Here is a 25,807-nt window from a genome sequence, read left to right on the forward strand (position 1 = left end):
CTCGCCATTTTTGATTATCTACATATCAATATTTATTTTGCAGATTGAATCATATATCATGGACAAAGAGAAATGCAGTGCTCTCATTCTTCTTGGTGGACCAGGGAGCGGAAAGTCTTCTCTCCTAGCTCGCGTTGCCGATGTAGCATGCCTTAGGGTTGCCAAGGGAGATATACCAAGGTATGTTCTGAGAAAAATGCATTTCACTTTACACCATGGCAAGTCCCTGAAATGTTTATGTCAAACCTGTTGTAAGTTAGACCTTGAAATAATTTGTGTCTGTCGACTGGCTCTTATTAAAATTTGTAATGCTCTCAAGTCATGGATTGAGCAGTGAAGTGATGTAAGAATGAAGGAAAATAGGGGTTGAACAAACAAAGAAAATGCTTGTTTCATGAAATTACCCATAATTTATTGACTTAGTTCATTAGAAGAACAGACTTGCTCTTCTTAAAGGGGTAACCGGAAAATAGTAAGTCACTGTACCAATTCCTTGAAATTATAAACCATTTTGTACATCTGGCTCGTGTAACACAAAAGTTAGCAATTAATTGTATGTTTGATTTTCACGATTGATTGTGGTCAGTGCAATCAATCGTTTACAAATGTGACCTTCCACCCCAGAACCAACAATAAGTTGGCCAAAATGAATATCGAGTATCTCATTGAGCTTGAAAATTCATTTCCTAAGCTTTAATATGATATAAAATATGTTAAAATTGACCAACAATAACCATGACAAGTCTTTGAATGAATGCAGAGGAAATTCATGAAGAGCTTAAAAATAAATAGAAAACATGGTTTGAAGTTTGTGGTTCACTCAAGCATGAGATGTGGATACTGTGCAATCTCAGTGAAATGTCCAAGCAGTCTGCAAAAGTAGTGTCCAAGAGACCCTTGTATCTTTTCTTTTATTCAACTTCAAGACTTCAAATTTTCACAGTATGAAGAAGGAGAATTGCTCTTTCATGTGAGCTGACTTTATAATTTTTGGATTTTGGAGACTATATTACTATTTTGGCTATGGACAGAGAACCTTACCTGGCGACTTATTGATGGTTTTGGGGTGGTAGGTCACGAACGTTCTACGATGATTGTTAAGCTTTGTGTTATGGGCCCCTGATCTTAAAGAGAAATTCCAGTAGTTGCAGTAAACACTGATTTCATGAGAAAGTCTGTAAAACAAGGCTTAATTGTCAGTACATCATCGAGGATCTAGATCTGGTACAGTTACATTAACTGAACTTTGTGAATCTTGAAATCTACGCTGAAAAATGTTCACAACTAAGATCCCCAACACAGATAAGCGCACGTGGGACAATGTATAATTATTGCTTAGAGCGTCGGGCCCGACGCTCACCCGAATTCTGTGCTTATTTGCTGATTTCTCAGCAATTACACAATTTCTTCCAGAATCCTTTGGCACATGCGTTTTATTTATACAAACAGACACTTTGTGGTCATTTCATTGGATTCTGTACGAACTCATTTTGATATCGTTACCAAAACTAGCATTTACCTTTAAATATTAATCTTGTTTTACTTCATGAGCTGATCAATCTGGGATAACATGAAAGTGTTACAACTATTGAATGAACTCAAACCTAAGATACCAGTCATTTCAAGAAGGTCAAACAAGTAGGGTGTCAAAGTTATGTGTAGATACTTTGTGAAGCAGCCCAAATAGTAATATCTATTTGGTGCAAATCTGTAAATCTAGCAAACATGACACCTTGATGAACCATTATTCGCTAGGAGAACAGTTTTCGGAACTGAATTGGCTAACCTGGGTAAATATACCGTTATTGCTATTATTATTACTTTTTATTCTTCTACAGTGGACAGGGACCATGGAACATATTCTATCACTTTGTAGGGGCCATCCCCGGATCCACAAACCCAGAGAAAATGATCAAACGACTCTTGAGAGAACTTAAAGTCTGCAATGTGAGTACACCGTCAAAGCTGCTCTAGTGACCACCTGTCTATCAAAACCACAAATAAGTTTATTTCCCTTGAAACATGTATTCAAGGAGTCTGTCCATAAAGACCATATGCTCATAGAGCCCACTTTTCTTAGGCCCGTATTCTGAAGTCGGGTGTAACTTCAACTCAGGTTTGAAGTTGTGGTTTAAGTATGGGAAGCCAAAAGTATCAACATTTTTATTCAGTTGTATGTTACTTATGATTACTGTGCTCTTTCCTGATTCATTGATGGTGAAGACAATCATCTATTTATACTTCCTACACAATAATGAATGATTTTAGAGCCAAATGAGCTGAAAGTATGATATCTCTAGTGATTATGTAACGGTTGACTGTCCATACTTAGACCACAACTTTAAACCTGAGTGTGATTTGAACCCGACTTCAGAATACGGGCCTTAGAGATTTCAAAGTCTACAATTCAAGTAGACCCTCAAACCTGATTTGCTTATACCACCTGTCTCAAGAGAAAACAAATCATTCGCTTTCCATTGAAGTATGTATTGCAAGAACCTTTCCATAAAGGAAACTGTTAAGAAAGGCCATCTGCTCATAGAGATCATTTTTCTTAAGAGTACTTTGCAATGAAATTACATTCAATACTAGTTTAGTGACCAACTGTATAAGAGAACCACAAGATCACAAACTTGGATCCCTGTCAATGAATACTTCATTGAAACATACTGTATTTCAAAGGAAGCTGTGAGTAAAGACCTGATTTTTTGGTCTTTGTCAGGTGGTCTTTATAGAAAAGCACTCTGTTCACTTGTCTGAAAAGACCTCATAATAGTTACTTTTGAATATAATTTACCATCAAAACATGAATGGAACTGGGGGGTTCACAAAGATTTAAGTATGACTTAGAGTCGCACTTAAATGTCTAGTTGCGCGAGGTATAAAAGGCCTGACCGCATTTGTCAAATCATGCAAAGAGGATTTGCACTACTGCGTATTGATCAATAAGATTGCGCGTTGCATTTCAGATACGCATCGGCATTTAAGTGCAACCTAAGTCATACTTAAATCTTTGTGAACCACCCCCCTGGTCCATGAATACCAATGTGCCCATTTTTCTTGTCTCCCTTGGTCTTTCTGTACAGGTTTCACTATTCATTTGTGAAAACCCAGCTCAGAGCCCAGAATAAGTTGCCAGATGAAGTTGAACAGTGAGCTTCAAAAATAAAAATAAAAATGTCTAAAAAAGTCACTCTTCCACCATTAATAGAAGTCATATTCTTGTTTATGTTTATTTTCTATCTGTTGGTAACCATTTTTATTAATTTTTTCAAGGCCTCCAAGGATAGCAGTACTACCCTACTATACCAATACTAAAGATTAGAATATCTAGATAAATCAAATGAATTTCAATAAGGGCCACAATACTGTACATGGTTTTTCAGAAGTGTTTCTTTTTTTTTTTTTTGATTACTTATCATCCCATATATGTTTTGTTTTGTGAGGATTCTAACATGCCGAAGGATTACGAATCAGCATGTCAGATTGCTAGTAGCACCCTCTCAAACCCAAACACCAAGCCAACTATTATTGTCATTGATGCCCTAAATCAGGTATTTAATCAGATAATACTTTATTCTAATTCTTCTTTTTCTTGTTTTCTTTTTTGTCCTCTTTTTTCCTTTTTAAAATTCTTCCTTCTGACCCTTTCCTTCTTCTCTTTCATCATTTCTTCTTCCTTCTTTATCCTTTGTTGCTCTCTTTCTGCTCTTTTCTTTCCTCCTTTCCCGGGGGGGGGGGGGGGCACTTACATTGACGAGTGGATACCATGCGCGACCAAAAAAATCTGTTCAAATGATGTCTTTTGCAAGATAGTGCACGTTAAGTATGTAACGTAATAAGGGTGTCAAAAACACTAAAATAATGAAAAGGGGGCATCTATTTCGCTAGGAAAGCTACGTGTTTAGGGTCAAATTTGCGAGGGTATAAAAAATCAAGACTAAAATGTTTTATAATGGATGTACTTTTTGCCCCAGGAGTCAACACTACGTACGATTTGATGTAGGTAAAGGTGAAACCGACGTCAGTGACATAACATTGAAATATCGCTGTACTTGTTTAGGGTTCAATTCAGGGAGTACTTTCCAATAGTATCGTTTTGTTTAATACTTGTTAAGGGTAGGGTTTCACACGTCAATACTTGTTACGGGGTGCATTTTCAGAATGTAGAAATATGTGTTTAGGGTGCTTTTTGAGATCTCATGGTCGCGCATGGTATCCATTCGTCAATGGAAGTGCCCCCCCCCCCCCGGGCCTCCTCTCTCTTCTCCTTATCATCCCTTCTTTTTTTCCCTTTATCACTTTCATCCTTTCTGCTTCCATCTTTCATCCAACCTCTCCTCTTTCTTTTCCCTCCTTTTGTATTCATTCTTCTTTTCCCCCTCTTCCTCCTTTTGTTCAGTATTTTATTCTGTGTTTGCTAGGATCATATATATATTTCTTATTGATACAAATCCTCAAGAATTGCCTCCTTCAAAAATGTGTGAAATACTTAACTTAATTTTCAGTTCTTGAAATAATTTAGTACTTGTTGCGTAAAACATGCTACATGTAAATAAAGCAGGGAATAGTGTTTATAATCAACATTGTCCTATTAAAGGGGAATTCAGCCTTGTCGAAAAATGTATTTTCGAAAGGAGAAAAATAAATAAAACAGAATGGTGAAAGTTTGAAAGAAAATTGAACAAGAAATAATAAAGTTATGGCTGCTTTAAAAGTGGGATCCTTAAGACTGTAGGTTTTGATTGGCAACTGGGTACATGTGAGTTAATTATGACAAGGGGCAAGGACAACTTTCCCATAGGCCGTGTAGTTTATTATCTGGAATTTGGTTTTCTCCTAAAGTACCCATTCCCAGGGGCAGTAATCTAAATATATCTTAGCTTGTGTATTGTCATGAAAGAAAAATTATGATTTGAAGTAAAACTTGTGAAAAATGAAACTTCAGCCATTTTATAAATTGGAGTACATGGAAGAGTAGTCCTTGTTTTACATGAATATGACATCACATATGCGGCCAATTTGAAGTATCTATGGATATAGTGATTACCAATTTTTACAACTTAAAAATTCATATCTTTCTAATTGTTGTCTGAAATTGTTCAAATTTTCAACTATCAACCTGTCTGATTTTTTTTCCTGTAAAAACAAGTTTTTATTTGGGTTGGATTCTCCTTGAACCCTATCTAGGCCGGGGGGGGCCTCGGAGGCCCCCCTCAACGAATCGCGCAATATTTTCGCCGTGCGAAATTTTTTGACCGCGCCACTCGCTGACTTTTTACTTTCAAGTCTTGCGCAACTTTTGAGACCAACTTTGCATCACCCGGGTACGTGGTTCCGAAATTACGCAACATTATGTAAGTGCATGTCAGACCGAAAATTGCTCAAAAACGTGATTTCGTGTACAAAGTCAATGCAAATTGTGTTTTCAACCAAAATTCATAAATGTATGATTATTTTTAGTTTTGCTGGTCTAAATGTATTTATTTTATGCTTTTTATGATCACAGAAGAGTCCCCAACAAATTTCATTGAAAAAACAATGAAAAACAAAAGGTCAAAAAACAAAGAAATACATAAGAAATTGCAAAAAACAATAAAATACGTAAGAAAATGATTTGATATTGCAATTTTTTTCATGTACACTTGCTAAGAAGACCAAAAAGAGTTTCTATACCAAACATTAGTACATTTGGAGCTTTATTTAGGGAGTTAGAGGAAAAAGTATGATTTTGCATACTAATTACGCATAAATTAGCATAATCACTTAATAGCAATTCGCATGAAATAAATTACTATACAATCTTGTAGATTATGTCCCAGGCAACCCGCGTGCCAATTTTCGGCGCGATTGCGCGGTCGACGGCCGAGATCTTAGGGGGGGGCCTGGGAGGCCCCCCCCCCCCGGCCATATGAACTCCCAAAATACCCCGGCCTAGATAGGGTTAATTAAAGCAGATACAAACTAGCAGCCCCAATGGCACAACCTCAAGTCGTCAACTACTTAACTCTGGCCCGGTTTTTAACACAACACAACTAGCAACAATGTTCAAGGATTCTCAATACAGTTTGTCCAAACCTTCATTATCCAAAATACCTTCAATTCCATTATACCAAGATTATTTCTCCCTTTTGCCGTTTCAGCTTGATGAAGACAGAACTGCTTCAACGTTGAGATGGTTGCCATCTAAGTTAGCACCTCAGGTTCGATGCGTCTTCTCTATGATCAATGAGACACCACCTCATCGTATGCTGAGAGAGAGAAAGAACAAACCAGTAGAACTACCTGTTACTCCACTTGATATGGAATCTAGAAGGGTATGTCTCAATGTTCTTGCAGTATTATTCAGAATACATGATTCAATCCTGTTTCCTCCAATCTCATTTCCCCACGTAGACTCCTACATTGAAAAAAAAATCTTGGCCATGTGTGCGTCCGGATAATAGAGAGGTACAGATAAGGGGAGGCCAGATAAGAACTCAGACTGTATTATTCAGAATACATGATTAAATCCTGTTTTCTCCAATGGTGGAAAATCAGCCATAGATATACCTCCAAAGTTCAATATGCCCTTATCATTATCATTACATTATTCCATACCAAGACTCTATTATAAACCTAACTCTAATCCTGTGCCCTCTGAGATATTAAGACTATTATTATTATTATTATTATTGGTTTGGCATCACCTGTGCCTGGGAGGCAAAAAGCGATCTGAATCACTATGACCCGCAGATTGGTTGGGGGGAGGGTGAGTGCAGGTGGACCACTACACCAGGGTTTCCCCCTACTCTACGAATAATGCTGTGGGTTCTTAACGTGCAAAGGTGGTGACTCTCTACACGGCGCCTCCATTTAACATCCTATCCAAGGGATGAAGTGTTTTCCAGTGTAACATGGCCTGCATCTATGAAATCTATGATCTAGATCTATGATAATATTGTGGCAATTATCCTAGATTTTAAAGAATTTCTCATGAAATAATTGTTTGCTGCTACTACTGTCTTTTACCTTTAACAGGAGATTGTCTCTGAGATCCTTGGGAAGTTCAACAAGCGTCTTGATGAAGAACAGATGATAAGCCTTCTCAGCAAGGAAGCATCCCAGAATCCTCTCTGGTTGTCCATCGCTTGTGAAGAGCTCAGAGTCTACGGTGTCTTTGCCAAGGTCACAGACAAGATCAACACCCTAGCAGATGGTCTCCTAGAGTAAGTTTAGGAACCTTGTCAAAAATCTGTGCCATGTTTGTTTGGCAGAAATCCTGCTACAAAGTCACTATGCATTTTTTCGTAGCAGCTCTCCCGCATTTTCCCCATTGTTTTGTCTATGTTGAAATGTGAGTAATAGAATCAGAAGCTGCTTGCAGGTTTCCTACGGGGAAGAGACTCTTCTGACTTTTGACAAAGTACCTTTATAAGTTATTTTGAATCTTAAATCATGATAAAGTAGATTCTTGTATTTGAATTATGATTTGATTACCGTGATGATTCAGTTTGGTCTGATTCTTGTCTCACGTGAGCCTTGGAATGAGTGTGGGCATGACTGTTTCCACAACTTGTACTTGTGGCATCCTAGGGAGCGTTTCATGAAAGGACTTGTCAGACGTTTTATCTGACAAGTCCTTTTTTATCCAACAACTTTTATTTGTCCTACAACTTTCCATTTCATGGAACTTTGTCAGATGAAAAATCCGACAAGTGCTCTAATGTGATCCAACAAGTATCTTGAATTTGGTCGGTCTTTACCTGCCGATAAATGCCAATTTCATCCGACAAGTCCACTGCCCATGACAACCAAGATGGCGTTGGTGAATGCTTTTGTTGGAGCTGCTCTGCGGAGGGAGCGTGTATTTTGTGACAGATCAAATCCATTTGAATTCTATGATGACAGGTATATGTTGAAAAATACCGATTTACCAGAGATGGAGTAAGCTTCCCCATAGACTTAATTGCACTGACCCGATCAATGTTTGTGGCACTGCGCTGAACTATGTCACAGGATCTGTGCTGGATAGTTCAGCCACTATCCACGGCTGCAGTAGAGCAACAGCATCAAGGGTCATCAGAAGGGTGACACTTGCTTTGTGCTCTAAAAGAGATGGGGTAAGCTCTTAATTGTACTTGTTGCATCTTGGATGGGTAGGGGTGGAGGGGGTCAGTCTCAACATAGTCAACCAAGCTCTCTAGTCCAGGAACAGCATTAAAAAGGAACCCTTTTCAGGCAACCAAGTGCTATAAATGTCTTCAGTGAAAAATGTTTACTTATTCCGAGTTTGTCTGACAAAGAGGGGTATCACGTGTGGAGTGACAAGTTGTCAAATCTGACAGCTTATCCAACAATAAATGTTTGATGAAAGGCTCTCCTGGAAGATATGATAAGTTGTACAACGCCTACTTAGCTTGTTGTGCGCAAGCAAATGCCTGAAGTGGTGGTGGTGATTTTTTACCTGATTGCTAAGAAAGCATGAATGCTTGTAAGCAAGCAACCAGAGGACCGACGGCTTAAAGTTCCCTCCGAAGGACCTGGTACTGTGGATTAATGCCTTACCAAAGGACACTAGCGCACCAAGTGGGAATCGAGCCCGGGTAACCGGAATACGAATCCCCCGCTCTACCGACTGAGCTATTGCGCCTCCAAATGGGAGGCTGAATGTCACACATTCGTACCATTGCACACAAGACGTACCATCCAAAATGTACCGTTGCACGGCTTTAGGAGGTGACGTCACAATGCAATTTATTCATTACGCTCAGTATCAAATGAGGTGACAATGTGCGTATAGCCCACTGCTGGCTAAATGCGCAATGCTGTCCAAGATATTGTGCGCTTGTGGGCCCAGCTCGTGCAGGGATTTTGCTTTTCGCTTTCAATATTTTGCTCCCTTTTCATAGATTACTGCAGGGAAAAAAACTCTTATTGTCTCACCTGCGAAGCAAAGTGAGACTATAGGCGCCGCTTTTCCGACGGCGGCGGCGGCGGCGTCAACATCAAATCTTAACCTGAGGTTAAGTTTTTGAAATGACATCATAACTTAGAAAGTATATGGACCTAGTTCATGAAACTTGGCCATAAGGTTAATCAAGTATTACTGAACATCCTATTAGAGTTTCATGTCACATGACCAAGGTCAAAGGTCATTTAGGGTCAATGAACTTAGACCATGTTGGAGGAATCAACATCGAAATCTTAACCTGTGGTTAAGTTTTTGAAATGTCATCATAACTTAGAAAATATATGGACCTAGTTCATGAAACTTGGACATAAGGTTAATCAAGTATCACTGAACATCCTGCATGAGTTTCACGTCACATGACCAAGGTCAAAGGTCATTTAGGGTCAATGAACTTTGGCCGAATTGGGGATATCTGTTGAATTCCCATCATAACTTTGAAAGTTTATGGATCTGATTCATGAAACTTGGACATAATAGTAATCAAGCATCACTGAAAATTTTGTGCAAGTTTCAGGTCTCATGATTAAGGTCAAAGGTCATTAGGGTCAATGAACTTTGGCCGAATCGGGGGTATCTGTTGAATTACCATCATAACTTTGGAAGTTTATTGGGCTAGTTTATTAAACTTGGACATTAGAGTAATCAAGTATCACTGAACATCCTGTGCACGTTTCAGGTCACATGACCAAGGTCAAAGGTCAATGAACTTTGGCCGAATTGGGTGTATCTGTTGAATTACCATCATAACTTTGAAAGTTTATGGATCTGATTCATGAAACTTGTACATAAGAGTAATCAAGTATCACTGAATATCCTGTTTGAGTTTCAGGTCACATGATCATGGTCAAAGGTCATGTAAGGTCAATGAACTTTGGCCATGTTGGGGTTTTTTGGTGAATAACCATCATATCTCTGTAAGTTTATTGGTCTAGTTCATAAAAAGTGGACATAAGAGTAACCATGTATCACTGAACATCTTGTGCGAGTTAGAGTAGTATTCAAAGTCAGCACTGCTGCTATATTGAACCGCGTGATGCAGGTGAGACGGCCAGAGGCATTCCACTTGTTTTTCATATTTTCACTAGATTCCAAGGCGTTGTACAACACAAATAGCGAATATTCTTATTCTTGCAATTATGTAGGAATATGTTATTGTTTCATGTTTCCATCCTTCCTCAAGGCTCCTGGCCCAAGTCCTGGAGAGATTTGAAGACGAAAGTGGAGGGAGTCTGATGGTAGCGACCCTTTGTCTTCTGGAATGCTCCTCATCTGGTCTCCTGGAAGCGGAACTCTTGGCCATTCTTGGAGATGAAGATAACCTTATGCCTTCAGATGATGGAGAAAACAACAAAGAAAAGGGTTTGTAAAATGAGACGTCTTTATATTTTACATTTTCAGTATTTATCATTTTTAAAGCTAAATGATAGTAGTTGCAGTAAAACACTAATTTCGAGAGAAAGTCTGTAAAACCAAGGTTAAGTATGACTTCATCATGGATCGAGATCTGGTTGTTACATAAACTGAACTTTGTGAAATCATAAAATCTAAGCTGAAATACGATCACACTGAAGATTGCCAACACAGATAGGCACACGTGGGAAAGTGTATGATCATTGCTGGAATAAAGACTCGACGGAAGTGACCAAATTCGCGCTTATTTTGCTTTTTTGCTTTTAATTTCTCAGCAATGACAAAATTTCTTCCAGAATCCTTTGGCAAATATTTTTTATTCATACAAACAGACACTTGGGTGGTCATTATATTCTGTAAAAAGTCATTTTGAGATCGTTACCAGAACTAGAATTTATCTGTAATCACGATTTTCATCAGGGAAAAGCAAAATATGGATGGCAGTGGGATAATAGTAAGAAGAATAATCGGTTCTTTTATAGCACATGTCATGCTATCATCTTACATCTCTTTACTCTTCTAAAGGAACTTTATATTATTATTACCCTGGCAATAAATGATTACATTTCAAGCCTTTTTTCATTGCGCAATCATTTCAGGGAATGAATGAAAATGTGTATCAATTTCTTCTGAGGGAAATTACGCTATGGCTTGGACTCGAACCCACGACCCTGTGTTTCAAAGTCCAGAGACTAATCCACTGGGCCACATTGCTTTACCAATGCCACAGTCCTGGACTCCTAGCCTTCTCTTTGAAGACTACACCCAGTTCTCTTATTTCTGTCTCTCTTCTAGATTTTTTTTCGACAGACTGTCCATTTTAAGTTTTTCTTATTGTTAATGATCCATCTTTCTCTTCCTCTAATCCCCTTTCCATCAATCTCCCTGTCAATAGTCTTAAGTCTTCCCTTCATCATTGTTGTTTTAAACATCTAGGTGCAAGTGAAAAGAAGGAGAAATCCAACAAGCTCCAACCCCTACCTGCCGTAAAATGGGCCCAGGTTTACCGCGCCCTGCGACCCTTCCTGCGACCTTTCGGGGATAGCGGGGAAGGACGTCTCGACTTCTATCACCGCTCCCTGAGCAAGGCCATCAGGAAGAAGTATTTCAATGCCCGGCTGGCTGGGGAGGGGGACGAGGATGAAGACGGTGGTGCAGCAATGAACGAAACCCTGCTAAGATGGTGGAACACTAAGCTTGCCGATTACTTTGAAAATGTCTCCAATATTGAGAGGAAAGTGGAGGTTAGTCGTACATGATAAAATATAAATGTGACTAGCAACCCCCCAAACTGGCAATAATTTGCCAAAAATGAATTTTGAGAGTTTCATCGAACTTGAAAAATTACATTTTAAGCTTTAAAGTGACATATCAACCAGTTTTTGTCTCACCTGCATAGCAGAGTGAGACTATAGGCGCCGCTTTTCCGACGGCGTCGGCATCAACATCAAATCTTAACCTGAGGTTAAGTTTTTGAAATGAAATCATAACTTAGAAAGTATATGGACCTAGTTCATGAAACTTGGCCATAAGATTAATCAAGTATTACTGAACATCCTATTAGAGTTTCATGTCACATGACCAAGGTCAAAGGTCATTTAGGGTCAATGAACTTAGACCATGTTGGAGGAATCAACATCAAAATCTAAACCTGAGGTTAAGTTTTTGAAATGACGTCATAACTTAGAAAGTATATGAACCTAGTTCATAAAACTTGGACATAAGGTTAATCAAGTATTACTGAACATCCTGCATGAGTTTCATGTCACATGACCAAGGTCAAAGGTCATTTAGGGTCGAATTGGGGGTATCTGTTGAATTCCCATCATAACTTTGAAAGTTTATGGATCTGATTCATGAAACTTGGACATAATAGTAATCAAGCATCACTGAACATTTTGTGCAAATTTCAGGTCTCATGATTAAGGTCAAAGGTCATTTAGGGTCAATGAACTTTGGCCGAATTGGGGGTATTTGTTGAATTACCATCATAACTTTGAAAGTTTATGGATCTGATTCATGAAACTTGGACATTAGAGTAATCAAGTATCACTGAACATCCTGTGCGCATTTCAGGTCACATGACCAAGGTCAAAGGTCAATGAACATTGGCCGAATTGGGTGTATCTGTTGAATTACCATCATAACTTTGAAAGTTTATGGATCTGATTCATGAAACTTGGACATAAGAGTAATCAAGTATCACTGAACATCCTGTGCGAGTTTCAGGTCACATGATCAAGGTCAAAGGTCATGTAAGGTCAATGAACTTTGGCCATGTTGGGGTTTTTTGTTGAATAACCATCATATCTCTGTAAGTTTATTGGTCTATTTCATAAAAAGTGGACATAATAGTAACCATGTATCACTGAACATCTTGTGCGAGTTAGAGTAGTTTTCAAAGTCAGCACTGCTGCTATATTGAACTGCGTTATGCAGGTGAGACGGCCAGAGGCATTCCACTTGTCTTTCTTCCTGTCAAATAATCTACATATTATGGTGTACCTCAGCAAAATATAATTTTGAATCCTCAAAAAAAAATCTTCAGCAGAAAATGAGCTTTTAATTTTTCTATCAGTACATTTAGCTTCAAATTGATAACAAACAGGGAATTTGAAAAATTAAGAAATATTAAATTGATATTATAAACCTTTTATTTTACCAAGTTCATAACCAAGATACATTGCCTGTCATAGCAGATGTGGATTCTGGGGATTTTTTTTTTGGCAGAGGGGCACAATATGACCCTCTTCAATAGACTGCTGTACAATTTTCAAAATTCGGGGGGGGGGGGGGGAGAGACATCCCCTGAATAATTGTTACTGCTTGCATCCCTCTGAAAGCACTTGAATTATTATTATTTCTTATTATTAGTACTGCGCTTTTCCCTTTAGACCCAAAGCGTTTACAATGAATTGATTAAATGTAATATTTTAAAACTACAGAGTACGAAAGAGATGAGTTTTTAATGACTTTTTGAAAATTGCTAATGATGGAGACTGTATAATTATTAGTGGCAGGTCGTTCCAGGATTTTGAAGCGGACACCGTAAAAGTTCTGTCACCAGCTAATGTACGAGTTAATGAATATGTGAGGCGAAGGTGATCACTGGCCGACCTAAGAGCTCTAGTTGGTGTATACAGATTCAAGCAGTTACTTAAATACTGTGGTGCCTGTTTGTTCAGTGTTTTGTAGACAATCAAGAGTAATTTGAACGTAATTCTCTGTTAAAAAGGAAGCCAGTGAAGAGAATTAAAGAGTGGTTGGGAAGGATGATCTCGGGAAACCTGTAAAATTAATCATGTAGTCGTTGAACACGGATTAATTGATTTGAGGGAATTGTAGAAAGGAGCCCATTGCAATAATGGATACGAGACAAAACTAATGAACGAACAGGATTAAAAACCTTATTGTTGTGAAATTATTTTTGTTTCTTTCCAGGAATACCCATACCAGTTAATCAAGCTTGGAGACAAGAAGCGTTTGACAGAGTGCATCTGTGATTGGGATATGATCGAGGGTCTGTATGATGAAGACTACAGCTCACAGCTGCTATCTTACTGGAGAAAGGTAAGGTCAAATAAAATGAAGGGACCACCTGTCTATAAAAAGACCACATTCTCATAAAAATAGTTTAGTTAACCTGACAGTATGTTGAATCCAACTACACGTTTATGGCATGCCAGATGTTAGCTCATTCACTATAGAAGTAAAACACTGATCCTTTCACAAAAAAAGTTGTCAAAAACTTGATTGTTTTGTGAAATGACAAGAATATGATGATATGAGCATATATTTTTTTTTTACCAAGCTATATGTATGATAACAGTGAAATACAAGATTTTAAGCCTGACTCATTTGAAAATTTGACCTATATCTCCTCTGATTGTTTTGTGTAGATGGATGAGAAATACGACACGATGGCTTCTAAATTCACAGAGATGAGTGAAGGTATGACAGGTGATGATCATAAGAATACTGCTGATAAGCTTAGCTGTCTTGCACACATTCTGTAAGTATGAACCTTATCACCTTACGATCCTTTCATGCAATTCATCACCCCCCCCCCCGGCGATGGTTTCATAAAGCTGTTTGTAGATTATGATGTCTTCAAGTTTCAAGTTTATTAATTCAAAACCAAAAGCATCGCATCATAATCGAAATAGATGCATGTATACATACAACGTAAATGAGTAGGGGAAGTCGGGGTAAGTTGTGACACTTTTTGCATTTTGCATGTTAGAATTGATATTACTAGTACTATTGTAGAAATAAGTACCTTGCCTTTAAATTTGATTCTTGGGAAATGTTTTTCACCTACATATAACTTTCTACCCCCACACTGAAAGTCATCGTGACCTTTGAAAAACGATGTCAAATGGCTCAACTTGCCCCATATATGGGGTAAGTTGAGACACAAAAACTACGTACAAAATGTATGGGGGGAGAACCAGCATGTAAATTTTTTGTTTAAAGTCTTTTCACTTGCTAATTCTCTATGAATACTAACATCCTTTAAAAGGAAAAGAGCAGTCATATAAATTTGCTCCTTTCAGCCTGCATTTCAATCGATTTTTATGGTTTGTTTGTTTTTTAAGATACATTACCATAAGAATTACCATGGCTCAACTTGCCCCATGCTGTTTGGCTCAACTTACCCCAGTCCGAACTTAGTGCGATAATTTTGTATCCACACATTTATTATGCATCCATCATATAAAAGACTATGACAAGAATAAAGATCTATACCTGGACTAACAATGTTGTTATCATGTCTTTACTATATTTAAAGACGGTGCATGAATAAAGCACTTATCTATTTCACACTCTTTTTTACTTTTTTGGCTGAAATTCATACTTTTCCCTCTAAAAAACTACTTTTTGTTTCAAAGTGGAAAACAATGTGGTGGGGTTAGGGGGAGGAGAGTAGGAGGGTTGAGGATGGAGGATGCACTGAATCAGACAAAGTTGAAGGAAGGTGTAAGAGGCGATTGCTGCAAGGATGAGGTGAATCCGGCCAACCCCTTCACTAGGACATAACCGCATTTAAAACTTTAGATTGATGATAATGATGATTGTGATGCTACACTGTATAAAAAAATTGATAAGTGAATAAATAAAAGAAGACTTGAACGTATATCTTGGGTGGGTCCTTGTCTAGTGGTTCTGACTCTTCCCTTTCAAACAGAGGGTCGTGGGTTCGAATCCTAACCATGGCGCGTTTTCCCGGGGGGGCCACTTACATTGACGAGTGGATACCATGCGCGACCAAAAAAACACGTAAAAAGGATGTCCTTTTCACGATAGGGCACGTTACGTACGTAACGTGAAAAGGGTGTCAAAAACACAAAAATAATGAAAAAAGGGTATCCATTTCGCTAGTAAAATTACGTGTTTAGGGTCCAATTTGCGGGGATGATAAAACAAAATTAAAATGTTTTATAAAGGATGTCCTTTTTGCCCCAACACTACGTGTTTAGAGTCCTATATTTGCGCGAGGTGTAGAAGGTGGGGTCGTACTAAACCAAATAAGGTAAAGCCGACAACCAAAGGACCCGTAACAATAAAACATTCCTTTACTTGTTTAGGGGTTCATTTCAGGAAATATTTGCCAAGAGTATCGTTTTGTTTCCAATACTTGTTAAGGGTAGGGTTTCACACGTCAATACTTGTTAAGGGGTGCATTTTCAGAATATGGAAATTACGTGTTTAGGGTGCTTTTCGAGACCCCATGGTCGCGCATGGTATCCACTCGTGAATGGAAGTGGCCCCCCCGGGCGCGTTTTCCTTCAGCAAGAAATTTATCCACACTGTGTTGCACTCGACCCAGGTGAGGTGATGGGTACCGGCAGGAAGCAATTCCTCAAAAAGCTGTGCGCACCAGAATCGGTAGACCAGCTTAGCCGGGGTAATATCAGAGCGCCTTGAGCACCTAGTAAGGTGGATACGTGCACAAATCCTATATTATTATATTATTGAATCCTATATTATTTCATGTGTTGTGTGAAACAGGACGCAAGCTGGTCAGTACAAAGCAGCGCAGGGTATCATCAATAAGGTCCTAACTATAGAGACTGATGAATTAGGTTCTCAACCTGAGAGACTGGTGGAGATCTATGATCTCTGTGGTGAACTCTTTGATGAGGTAAGGTAGCGCTTTCTTCTTTTAACCCATAGGCCCGAAGTCACGAAGGTGGTTTTGAAAACCATTGGGATGCATATTTCCTGTATACATTGTAGGTTACGCTTAATTTACCACGTACATCGGAAAAATGTAAAATGCTGATGCACGCTCTTGTCACAGTGCACCAAATTGACGCCTATGGCCACGGTTACGTACGCTATTGTATCCACGAGTCCCTTGTTTTGAATTGATTATTCCACTCTCCAAAACGGAAGATTCATGACTAATTACCGTACACAACCACACAACCATGGCAATAGGTGTCATTTCGGCACATTGTGACAAAAGCATGCATCAGCATTGCACATTTGTATAAAATATGCTGTAAAAGCATAATTTATACATGTACATGAAATCTGCATAAACCATTGGTTCAACCATTGGTTTTATAAACCAACTTGTGAATTCATAGAGGTGACCGACCTAGCTTTCACAACATCAAAAGCAATCGTATTTTGCTACTCAAACTTGCAACATTCATATATTTTCCCTTAATTTTCACATTTTGAAATTGTATATATATATATCTATATATATATATATATATGTACAGTGGATCTTACATGAATCAAAATTAATGATTAAAGAAGTGTTTTCAAATAGTTGCCATTGTGCATTTTAAAAGAATACTTTTTAATTTTCATCGTGTTGCCAATTTTGACCATGTAATATCATTAGCTCATGTTTAATGGATTGTATTCAGTAAGGGGGATATGAAATTTGAAGAATTCAACATTTGATTGTTTGTGGGTTTTTTTTTTTAACCCTGATAGATTGCTAAGCTTCATGATTTCATCACAAGAGAACAGATTTCTGATCTTAGACCAGCCATAGACTACTGCAGGAAAGCTGTCGCGATCAGAGAAACGTTAGAAGGACCTTCTCACAAGGTATGTGTATAGAAGAGCTGAAATATTCTTGTTCAGGTTGGCAGCTCTGGTATAGGAGAATCTACCCAAGTCAAATCCCCAGGGACCTCAGAAATCTGGGTTCCATTTCATAAAGAATTCTTATAATAGCAAATGCACAATTTTTGTCTCGCCATCTCGTCATTTTAATAGGGTCGATAAATTTGGCCATGTTGGGGTATTAGATGAATTACCTTCGTAGATTTGAAAGTTTATGGATCTAGCTCATAAAACTTGGACATAAGAGTAATCAAGCATCACTCAACATCTTGTCTGAGTTTCAAGTCACATGACCAAAGTACAAAGTCATTTAAGTTTGATGAACTTTGGCCATGTTGGGGGTACATGTACATGTAATTGTTGAATTTGCCATCACAAATTTGTAATTTTATGGATATACACTGCAGTTCAAGAAATGTGGACATAGGAGTAATCAAATATTATTGATCATATTAATCAAGATCAAAAATCATTTAGGGTCAATGAACATATTATTATATGAATTGTGATTTTTGTGAATGATTATTTGATATCTGTTTTCAAAGTTTGCACTGCTACTATGTTGAATCAATTAATGCAGATGAGACTGCCAGAGGCACTCCACTCACTATAACATAATGTTACATATTCATGAAATAACTCGTTGGCCCGTATTCTGATGTCAGGTTTAACTTAAACCATGGTCTAACCTTGTGCTAGAATTATGGGAAGCCAAAAGTGTCAAAATTTTTATTAAGTTGTATGTTTCGTATGTTTACTGTGCTCTTTTCTGATTCATCCATAGTGAAGACAACCCTTTTTTATGAAATACATGAACGTTTGATCTTCACTCTCTTTCATTTATCAGTTCAAATTAGCAAACACGTTGATGCGGCTGGCTTTCTCTCTGAATACATGGATGGAATGTGGAGGTGATAACACACTCTTGCCCGCTGAAGCCTACGACGAATCCAAGAAACACATTGAATCCTCCATCCAGATGTTCAAAGAGGTAGCAATTCATCGTTTCGGTGCAAGATAGCCCTTAACCCCACATTTTTGTGCATCATATGCGCGCAAAAATGCCCTTAGCATCGATCTTAAGAGCATTGCATAAGGCATTCTGATGGGGTGCGCAAAAATTTTTTTCTAAGGGCTTTCTTGCTCCGATATAACAAATTCTGCCCTACCTTGGCAAAAGGAAACAAGTATTGAATATGTAATCCCGTATAATATGGTAAATTGGTCCCGGTGCTCTAGCATGATGGCGACACTGCTATAAACCCTCTGTAACTGCATTTATATTAGTAAAGTTATCCCTGTACAGTTCCAGGATAAATTTGATGTATCCATTCCCTTTGTAGGAGGTGATTTTTTTTGGCCTCCGCAACAAAACACATGTGGGCTTGTGACCATGTAGCCAATAGACCACAAGATCCCCACATTATAGTAAATATATCACAAGTGGTATATCCTGGTATTGTAGCGGTGTGTCTTCACACCGAAGGAACACCGCGACAGTCGCAGGGCTGTCCCACTGCTATTACTATGGCTTGCCTAGGAAAAGTTACTCGCGGAGTTATAGCAAGTCAAAGTTGTCCCGGGATAGTTAATTGTGGTTCTGGAATTCACACTGAACTTTGGCAACACCACTACAGTGTCAAGACAGTCCCGGGACTGTAGTGATCTTTGAGGCCAGTGTGAAGACGCTATGAGAGTGAAACGTACGTCGACATAGACAACTAGTAAGAGATGACGTTGTAGGCCGCAGGTTGTCACGCACGTCCACTATCAGAATCGAGGAGCTCGCCACATCCATCTTGCGGTTCTCCTACATCACAGTGGATGTGCACGTGAGTGACATCATTTTGACCGCTCAAGCTCAGCATGAAGATCAACCTTTCCCTTTTAAAACACAAGTTTTCAGTGACTTTTCACGAAATTAATGCAAGTTGTACGATGCATTATGTTTATCATATTTGAAATTGCTTTATGATCTCCAAAATATATATTGATATATATCCTAACTCGTGTAAAAAGGAATCAAACCACGTGTGCACAGTTGCACTTTCGCATCACCCGACCAGGTCGCCAGGCGATGGTACGCCAAATCTTGCGGGTCGGGCAGCGTGTTATGACCCGCTGGTTATCGTGCTGTTCCACGTGGACGTACGTTCACGTACAAGTCGAGTGAAATCTGTAGTGAACAAGGGCAGAAGACGATGTTGACTCAAACGATCAGACGACTGATACGCTGTTCTCGTTCACTGCTCCTAAAACTCTATTATCTAGCCACTTCTACATTTTCTCCTCAGAAGTCTCTCAGCCTAGATTTAAGGTCCATGCTGACAAAATTCTCTTATTTTTGTTTGAAATTCCGTGTTTTTGCTCTTATGATTCCTTGTGTTTTTGAGTTTTTTGCACCACAAGGGTTGACATTCTAAGGGGTGTTTCACAACTATTTAAGTGTTACTCAGAGTTGCACTTAAATTCAGAGTTGCTGTGCTGTACAGTGCATCGCCGCATAGGTCAAAACGTGCTAGAGAACGGGCGCTACTGCATAACTATCAATAAAATTGCAAAGGGTTAGGGTTTTACGTATCATATGCCCGTCGACAGTTAAGCATGACTTGAGTTACCTCCATGTGGAGCACCTCCCCCCGATGTAGCATTTTCATTCTACTTTATTTTTCTCTTTTCAGATTGGAGACCTTGGAAAGGAGGCTGAAGCCAGTATGACCAAAGCTATTCTCTTTGAAAGGGGAAGTGAAGAACAGAAAGAGGTAATCATGTTATAATGATGATAATGATGAATATGATGATGAACATGATGATCATGATGACGATAATAACATGCATTTGTATAGCGTCATCTATCTAGAAATATTCTATTCCCAGGCACAGTGTTTTTATTATTACCCTGGCTTCAGCTCGAGCTGCCTTTCAGCGCTCATGCATTCAAGGAATTAATCCTGCCGGGTACCCATTCACCTCGCCTGGGTTGAGAGCAGCACAATGCGGATAAATTTCTTGCTGAAGGAAATTACAACCATGGCTTGGATTTGACCCACCACGACCCTCTGTTTCAAAGTCAGAACTACGCTCTGATTCATTAGAGATTCCTTCTTAACTCAAGTATTTGCAGCTAGCAGTTCTTGTTTTCTTCCTATTATAAGTGTAATCTGCTATGTAGGAATGACAATACTGTACCTGTAAACTATAATACAGGAATGTAGGATGCTAGTAAATTTCATCTTTTGATGTGACCCCATGTCCGAATATAAATGTGAACCTCCCCTTGAATGTTTGTGTTCGTGATTTTCAGCATTTTTATTGCATTACTAGTGGTTTCTTACTATTACTATTCTGATATTCAGTGAATAGAATTGCCTTTCAATAATGAAAGAATTGATTTTGATTTGATTTGCACATGTGTTTCTCAAAGCATTGCAGTTTGATATCTGACTTTGCATCTTAAATTTTAATTTTTCAAAGTGGTACCAAATATCTCTGGAACAATGCCAGCAAGCTTTTGGAGAGAACTGTAAACTGATGACGAGGATAGTCAGTAATACTGGTATATACTACGAAGACATTCAGGATTATTATACAGCTCATGATTACTTTGTTAAATGGCATCAGCTGTGTATTGAGGTAAGTAGAAATAAAGACCTTCTTAGCAACACACATTGTTCCATTTAAAGTTCAAGCCCACCTGAGAAAAATGTTGATTTGAATCAATAGAGAATATCAAACAAGCACAACACCGAAACTTCTATCAAAGTCGGATGTGAAATAAGAAACTCATGGCATTTTTAAGTTTCGCTTAGTGTTCACAAAACATGTGCGCAACTCAGTGATATTTGATATGCGAATGAGAAAGTCAGTGATGTCCCTCACACTATTTCTTTTGTTTTATTGTTTGAATTATACAATATTTTTTACAGATTTAAACAGTAAGGACCAACTTGACTGAACCATAAAATGTTAACAAAATGGTAACATTTTCAGGGAGGAATAAAACTTTTTATCACATGACAGTGAGGAGAAAATGTGATCATTTCATGTTTCATAAAATAGAATACAAAAAAATAGTAACTGGATGATGAAATCAGACTGACCAGGATGTGCATATAACTGTTTTGATAAATTCAGCAAAATTTTAAACCGTCATAACTTTCTTATTTTTCATTCCATTCTGATGAAATTGTCAGTGTTCAGCCTGTTGGATTTTCTCTTTTTATTCAAATCATCTTATTCTTGGGGTGGACTTGTCCTTTATGGACAGTGGTATAAATATGCATCCTAAAGGCCCTAACTGGAACTTTCATAATAATCAAGCCTGAAATTGAATTGAATAAGTGGTATAAAGAATAAAAACAGACAGCATTTCTGCACATTTTTCAAAATAATCTTGCCTGAAATTGAATTAAATGCATGGTGTAATGACTAAAAACAGACAGTATTTCTCCTTGTTTTGTGGCAGTTTGATGCTGTCATTTTTCACGTTTCATTTTCTTTCCTTGTGTTATAATTTGTTTTAAACTGAAAAATGTAGTAAATCATTGTCACTCGGTCAAGCGATATATGTTAAAGGAGAATGAAACCTTTTGAACAAGAAAGCTTGTGTGAAAACAGAAAAATCAAAGAAACAGATCAACGAAAGTTTGAGAAAAATGGGACAAAACATGAGAAAGTTATGAGCATTTGAATATTGCAATCACTAATGCTATGGGGATTGTCACATCGGTAATGCGACAAGGATGTGTAATGTCACTTGTGAACAACTCTCCCCATTACTTTATTATATATTTCACTTAAACTGCCTCTTTTATCAGATCTATCAGTAGATCATGTATTATTTCTATAGGAGGGCATGTAATACAGATTTTTAAAGAATACATCATGGATAAAGAGTTTGTATCACTATAACAAAAAGCAATAAGAGACATTTTGGGGGTATTTTATACATTGTAGTCTATCAAAGAAAAAGTTCTTCACATGTGACATCAAACATCCTTGTCCCATTGCCAATGGGAGGATCTCCATGGCATTAGTGATTGCAATATTCAAATGCTCATAACTTTCTATTTGTCCGATTTGTCTCAAACTTTTTTTGTGCTTATTCTTTGATTTTTCCATTTTGAGGCAAGCCTACTGTTTCAAAGGTTTCATTCCCCTTTAAATTCTATCTTCTTGTGATAGGTGTTTGGAGAGGGTCACCCTCGCACAATATCAGCCAATAACTGCCTTAACGAGCCGCGGTACAAACAGATCGCAAACGCCAAGGCTGTCACAGCACAGATGCAGGATACCAACATCGATGACGAGCTTTATCAAGAAGGTGATGAAGACGATGAGGATGACGATGACAATGAATATTAGGACGACCACCCGGGCAATGTGGTAATCGTATCATGAGACTCTTCCATCAATTTTGTAAAGTTTATAATGATATGAAGGAGAGTATTTTTATATGTAAGTTGATATGCTACATGTGTATTATTTAAGACAATAGTTGGGTTAAGGTATTGAAAAATTCTAAGGAGAGTTTACTCTGCTGTAGTATTTGATCTTGATTCTAAGATACAGAGATGCTCATCATTTTTAGGCTGACACAAAATACATGTTGCTGAACAAAAAGGTAAATTTTTTTTTGCTCTGAGGAACATGAAGAAATCTACAAGCATATTTGAGGTACTAAGAACATCATGTGAACATACATGTACATGCATTCTGATAAATGAATGTAAAATGAAGAAACATAAGTATCTAGAAGTACTTTGAACTTTCATACATGTATATGATGAATTTGGGAGGGGTTACTTTAATATTCAAATCTTGTGCATCTCTGTGTATTTTAGGTATACACTATATTTCAATACAGCATTTGGCCATTAAAGGGATATTTGGTCTCCCTGCACTGTGAATCGATGGTCATTGAATAAAACAGTATATGTCTTGTTTTCATTAAATCATTTTATATACTCTTTCAGCTGCAAAAGTACAGTGCATTTACTTAGAATTAATTGAAATTTAAATGTGAAATAGATATTGAAGTACTTACTCTTGAGATTTGGTAGCGATGATGTTTTACTTATCAAACTTTAGTTGATTTACTTCCTATTTAATAGGGTTATTAGTGATATGAACTTGTAAAATCAAAGTGCATTTATTTTGTGATCGTACTGAGCAATTTTTGAAAAGAGGAATTTGTAAATCTTTTGTTTCTTGAACTGGCAGCAACTGGTAAAATTTCATACTTTTTCAAGGTTTACTTTATTATCATTATTATTTTTAGATCTTTAACTTACTTCTTTGACTTATATCACAAGTTTTAGACTTTTATGATATGCTTCATGTGGTGTGAAAATGAAAATGCCTGAAAAGTAAGATTTTGCTTTTTCACAAAACGATTTCCTAAATGTACTCAACAAATCTGTCGCTTTGTGAAAAAAAGACAAAAGAGGAAGTTGTTTATGAATTTTGCCCATTGTGATGAGTGCTAATCATGTCTTGTACATGTTTTTCACTTTGTAAAATATGTAAGAGCAAGTGGTATCAAAACTTCCTTTCCATAATTTTACTCACAAGTTTAATCCAAATTTCTCCAACAGGGCATTTATGAAGAATAGCTTGGCTTGAATAATCTGAAAATTTAAAATCTTAACTTTCAATACATGTGCAGTGTAGGTGGTAAAATTGTTTGCCATGCTATAGGATAAGTATCTGAATTTACAATATAAAAAATTTATATCTACATCATGTATATAACCCTTTGATTAGGAGTACACCGTATCTGCCAGTTCATGAAACAAGTGATGAAATCTTGTACCAGTGTTTTGACATGTTTCAGGGCTGCTAATTATCTTCAATACTAGATGTCTTTCAGATTTGTATTCAAGTCTTGTAAATAGTACAGATTGAACATTTTTCTGTGAATGTAAAGTTGTGTGTGACTTGTTAACAATGAGAATTGTGATTTGCTTCATGACTGTAAAAAAAAGAAGTAAATGTATGTGTGGCAGTGGATAGTTCTTTGCCTATGTACAGTGTATATTTTTGTACTCAGTTTCATACACTGCAAATTTACTAGGTAATATTCTTAAGGTTTACATGTAGCTCCTCCAGGCTTCACAAGAATTTGAGTCCGCACTCTCATGGAATGCTGTCGTACTTCTTTAATAATTGATTGAAATTCACTGAGTATTCAGAGTATTCTATTCTTCTCACTTCATAACAAAATTATTATATTATTGATTATTGTTTCAATTTCATGCAGCTTTTTTTTCTACATCATTGAATCGATTTGTTGATAAATGAGGTAGCAAATGGCACTCCATAGATATGTGGCTGAAGTTTGCCTCAGGTTAACGTAACCATTGGTATGAGAATACCACCCATTTTATCTCAGGAATTTTTCGAAATATACACCTTGCATATGTTTGCAATGAAAGTGAGCTGGACAGTTTTACGTTGGACACTTAGTTTGATAGTATTTATGGTTGACTGACGTGAATCACTATTCCTAGGAAGTTTGTTGGAATTTTTCAGCTTTAATGTCTCATGGAAACAAAGAAGAAGGCTGAGATGAAGTCTATATTACATTATTGATTGTGATGGAAGAAAAAAATGTTTGATAATTTGTGTTTTAATTTCATTTCAAGTTATAAATAAAATCACTTGGTTTTATTATATTTACTTATTTTATACATACCATACAATCTCATTGAAGCCCATTCTCTGAAGATTTGTGATTCAATTTGGATAACTGAATTCAAAGCAGAAATTTGCTGTGTATTGGCCTAATGAGGTGATTAAAATTAAAATGTTGATTTGGGTCAAAAGAGAAAAATTGGACAAGCATAGTGCTGAAAATGTCATCAAAATCAGATGTAAAGAAAGTTCTGACATTTTAAAATTTTGCTTTTTTTTCACAAAATAGTTATATGCACACTTTAGTCACATGCAAATGAGAGAATCAATGATGTCCCTCACTCACTATTTCTTTTGTATTTTATTTGAATTAGACAATATTTCAATTTTTACAGATTTGACAATAAGGACCAACTCGACTGAACCATACAATGTTAAACAATAATTCCACATGTTCAGTGAGAAATAAAACCTTGTTTCACAGGACAATGAGGAGAAAATTAAAATATTTCAAATTCATTGTAATAAAATACGAAATAAAAAGAGAGTGAGTGATGTCATCAGTTCCCTCATTTGCTTACCGACCAGGATGTGCATATAACTGTTTTGTGAAATGAAGCGAAACTTTAAAATGCCATAACTTTCTTACTTTACAACCGATTTTGATGAAATTTTCATTGTTATGCTCATTGGATTTTTCTCTTTTTATTCAAATCA

At 37.3% G+C, this 25,807-nt stretch overlaps 1 protein-coding gene across 1 annotated transcript in view; it reads left to right on the plus strand.

Annotated features, from left to right (window-relative positions):
- Nucleotides 1–24,856, plus strand: part of LOC121427381 (telomerase protein component 1-like) — a 36,645-nt gene extending 11,789 nt beyond the window's left edge. Inside the window, exons 9-23 of the mRNA XM_041623744.1 lie at nucleotides 44–180; nucleotides 1,839–1,947; nucleotides 3,447–3,554; nucleotides 6,144–6,317; nucleotides 7,021–7,208; nucleotides 10,134–10,312; nucleotides 11,300–11,607; nucleotides 13,805–13,933; nucleotides 14,263–14,375; nucleotides 16,376–16,508; nucleotides 17,321–17,437; nucleotides 18,303–18,446; nucleotides 20,137–20,217; nucleotides 20,930–21,088; nucleotides 22,640–24,856. Of these exons, the coding sequence (XP_041479678.1) occupies nucleotides 44–180; nucleotides 1,839–1,947; nucleotides 3,447–3,554; nucleotides 6,144–6,317; nucleotides 7,021–7,208; nucleotides 10,134–10,312; nucleotides 11,300–11,607; nucleotides 13,805–13,933; nucleotides 14,263–14,375; nucleotides 16,376–16,508; nucleotides 17,321–17,437; nucleotides 18,303–18,446; nucleotides 20,137–20,217; nucleotides 20,930–21,088; nucleotides 22,640–22,819 (2,259 nt within the window). The 3' untranslated portion in view covers nucleotides 22,820–24,856. The remainder of the gene's footprint in view (nucleotides 1–43; nucleotides 181–1,838; nucleotides 1,948–3,446; nucleotides 3,555–6,143; nucleotides 6,318–7,020; nucleotides 7,209–10,133; nucleotides 10,313–11,299; nucleotides 11,608–13,804; nucleotides 13,934–14,262; nucleotides 14,376–16,375; nucleotides 16,509–17,320; nucleotides 17,438–18,302; nucleotides 18,447–20,136; nucleotides 20,218–20,929; nucleotides 21,089–22,639) is intronic.
- Nucleotides 24,857–25,807: the final 951 nt, after the last annotated feature.

Source organism: Lytechinus variegatus, chromosome 14, assembly GCF_018143015.1.
Source record: "Lytechinus variegatus isolate NC3 chromosome 14, Lvar_3.0, whole genome shotgun sequence".
Taxonomy (NCBI): domain Eukaryota; kingdom Metazoa; phylum Echinodermata; class Echinoidea; order Temnopleuroida; family Toxopneustidae; genus Lytechinus; species Lytechinus variegatus.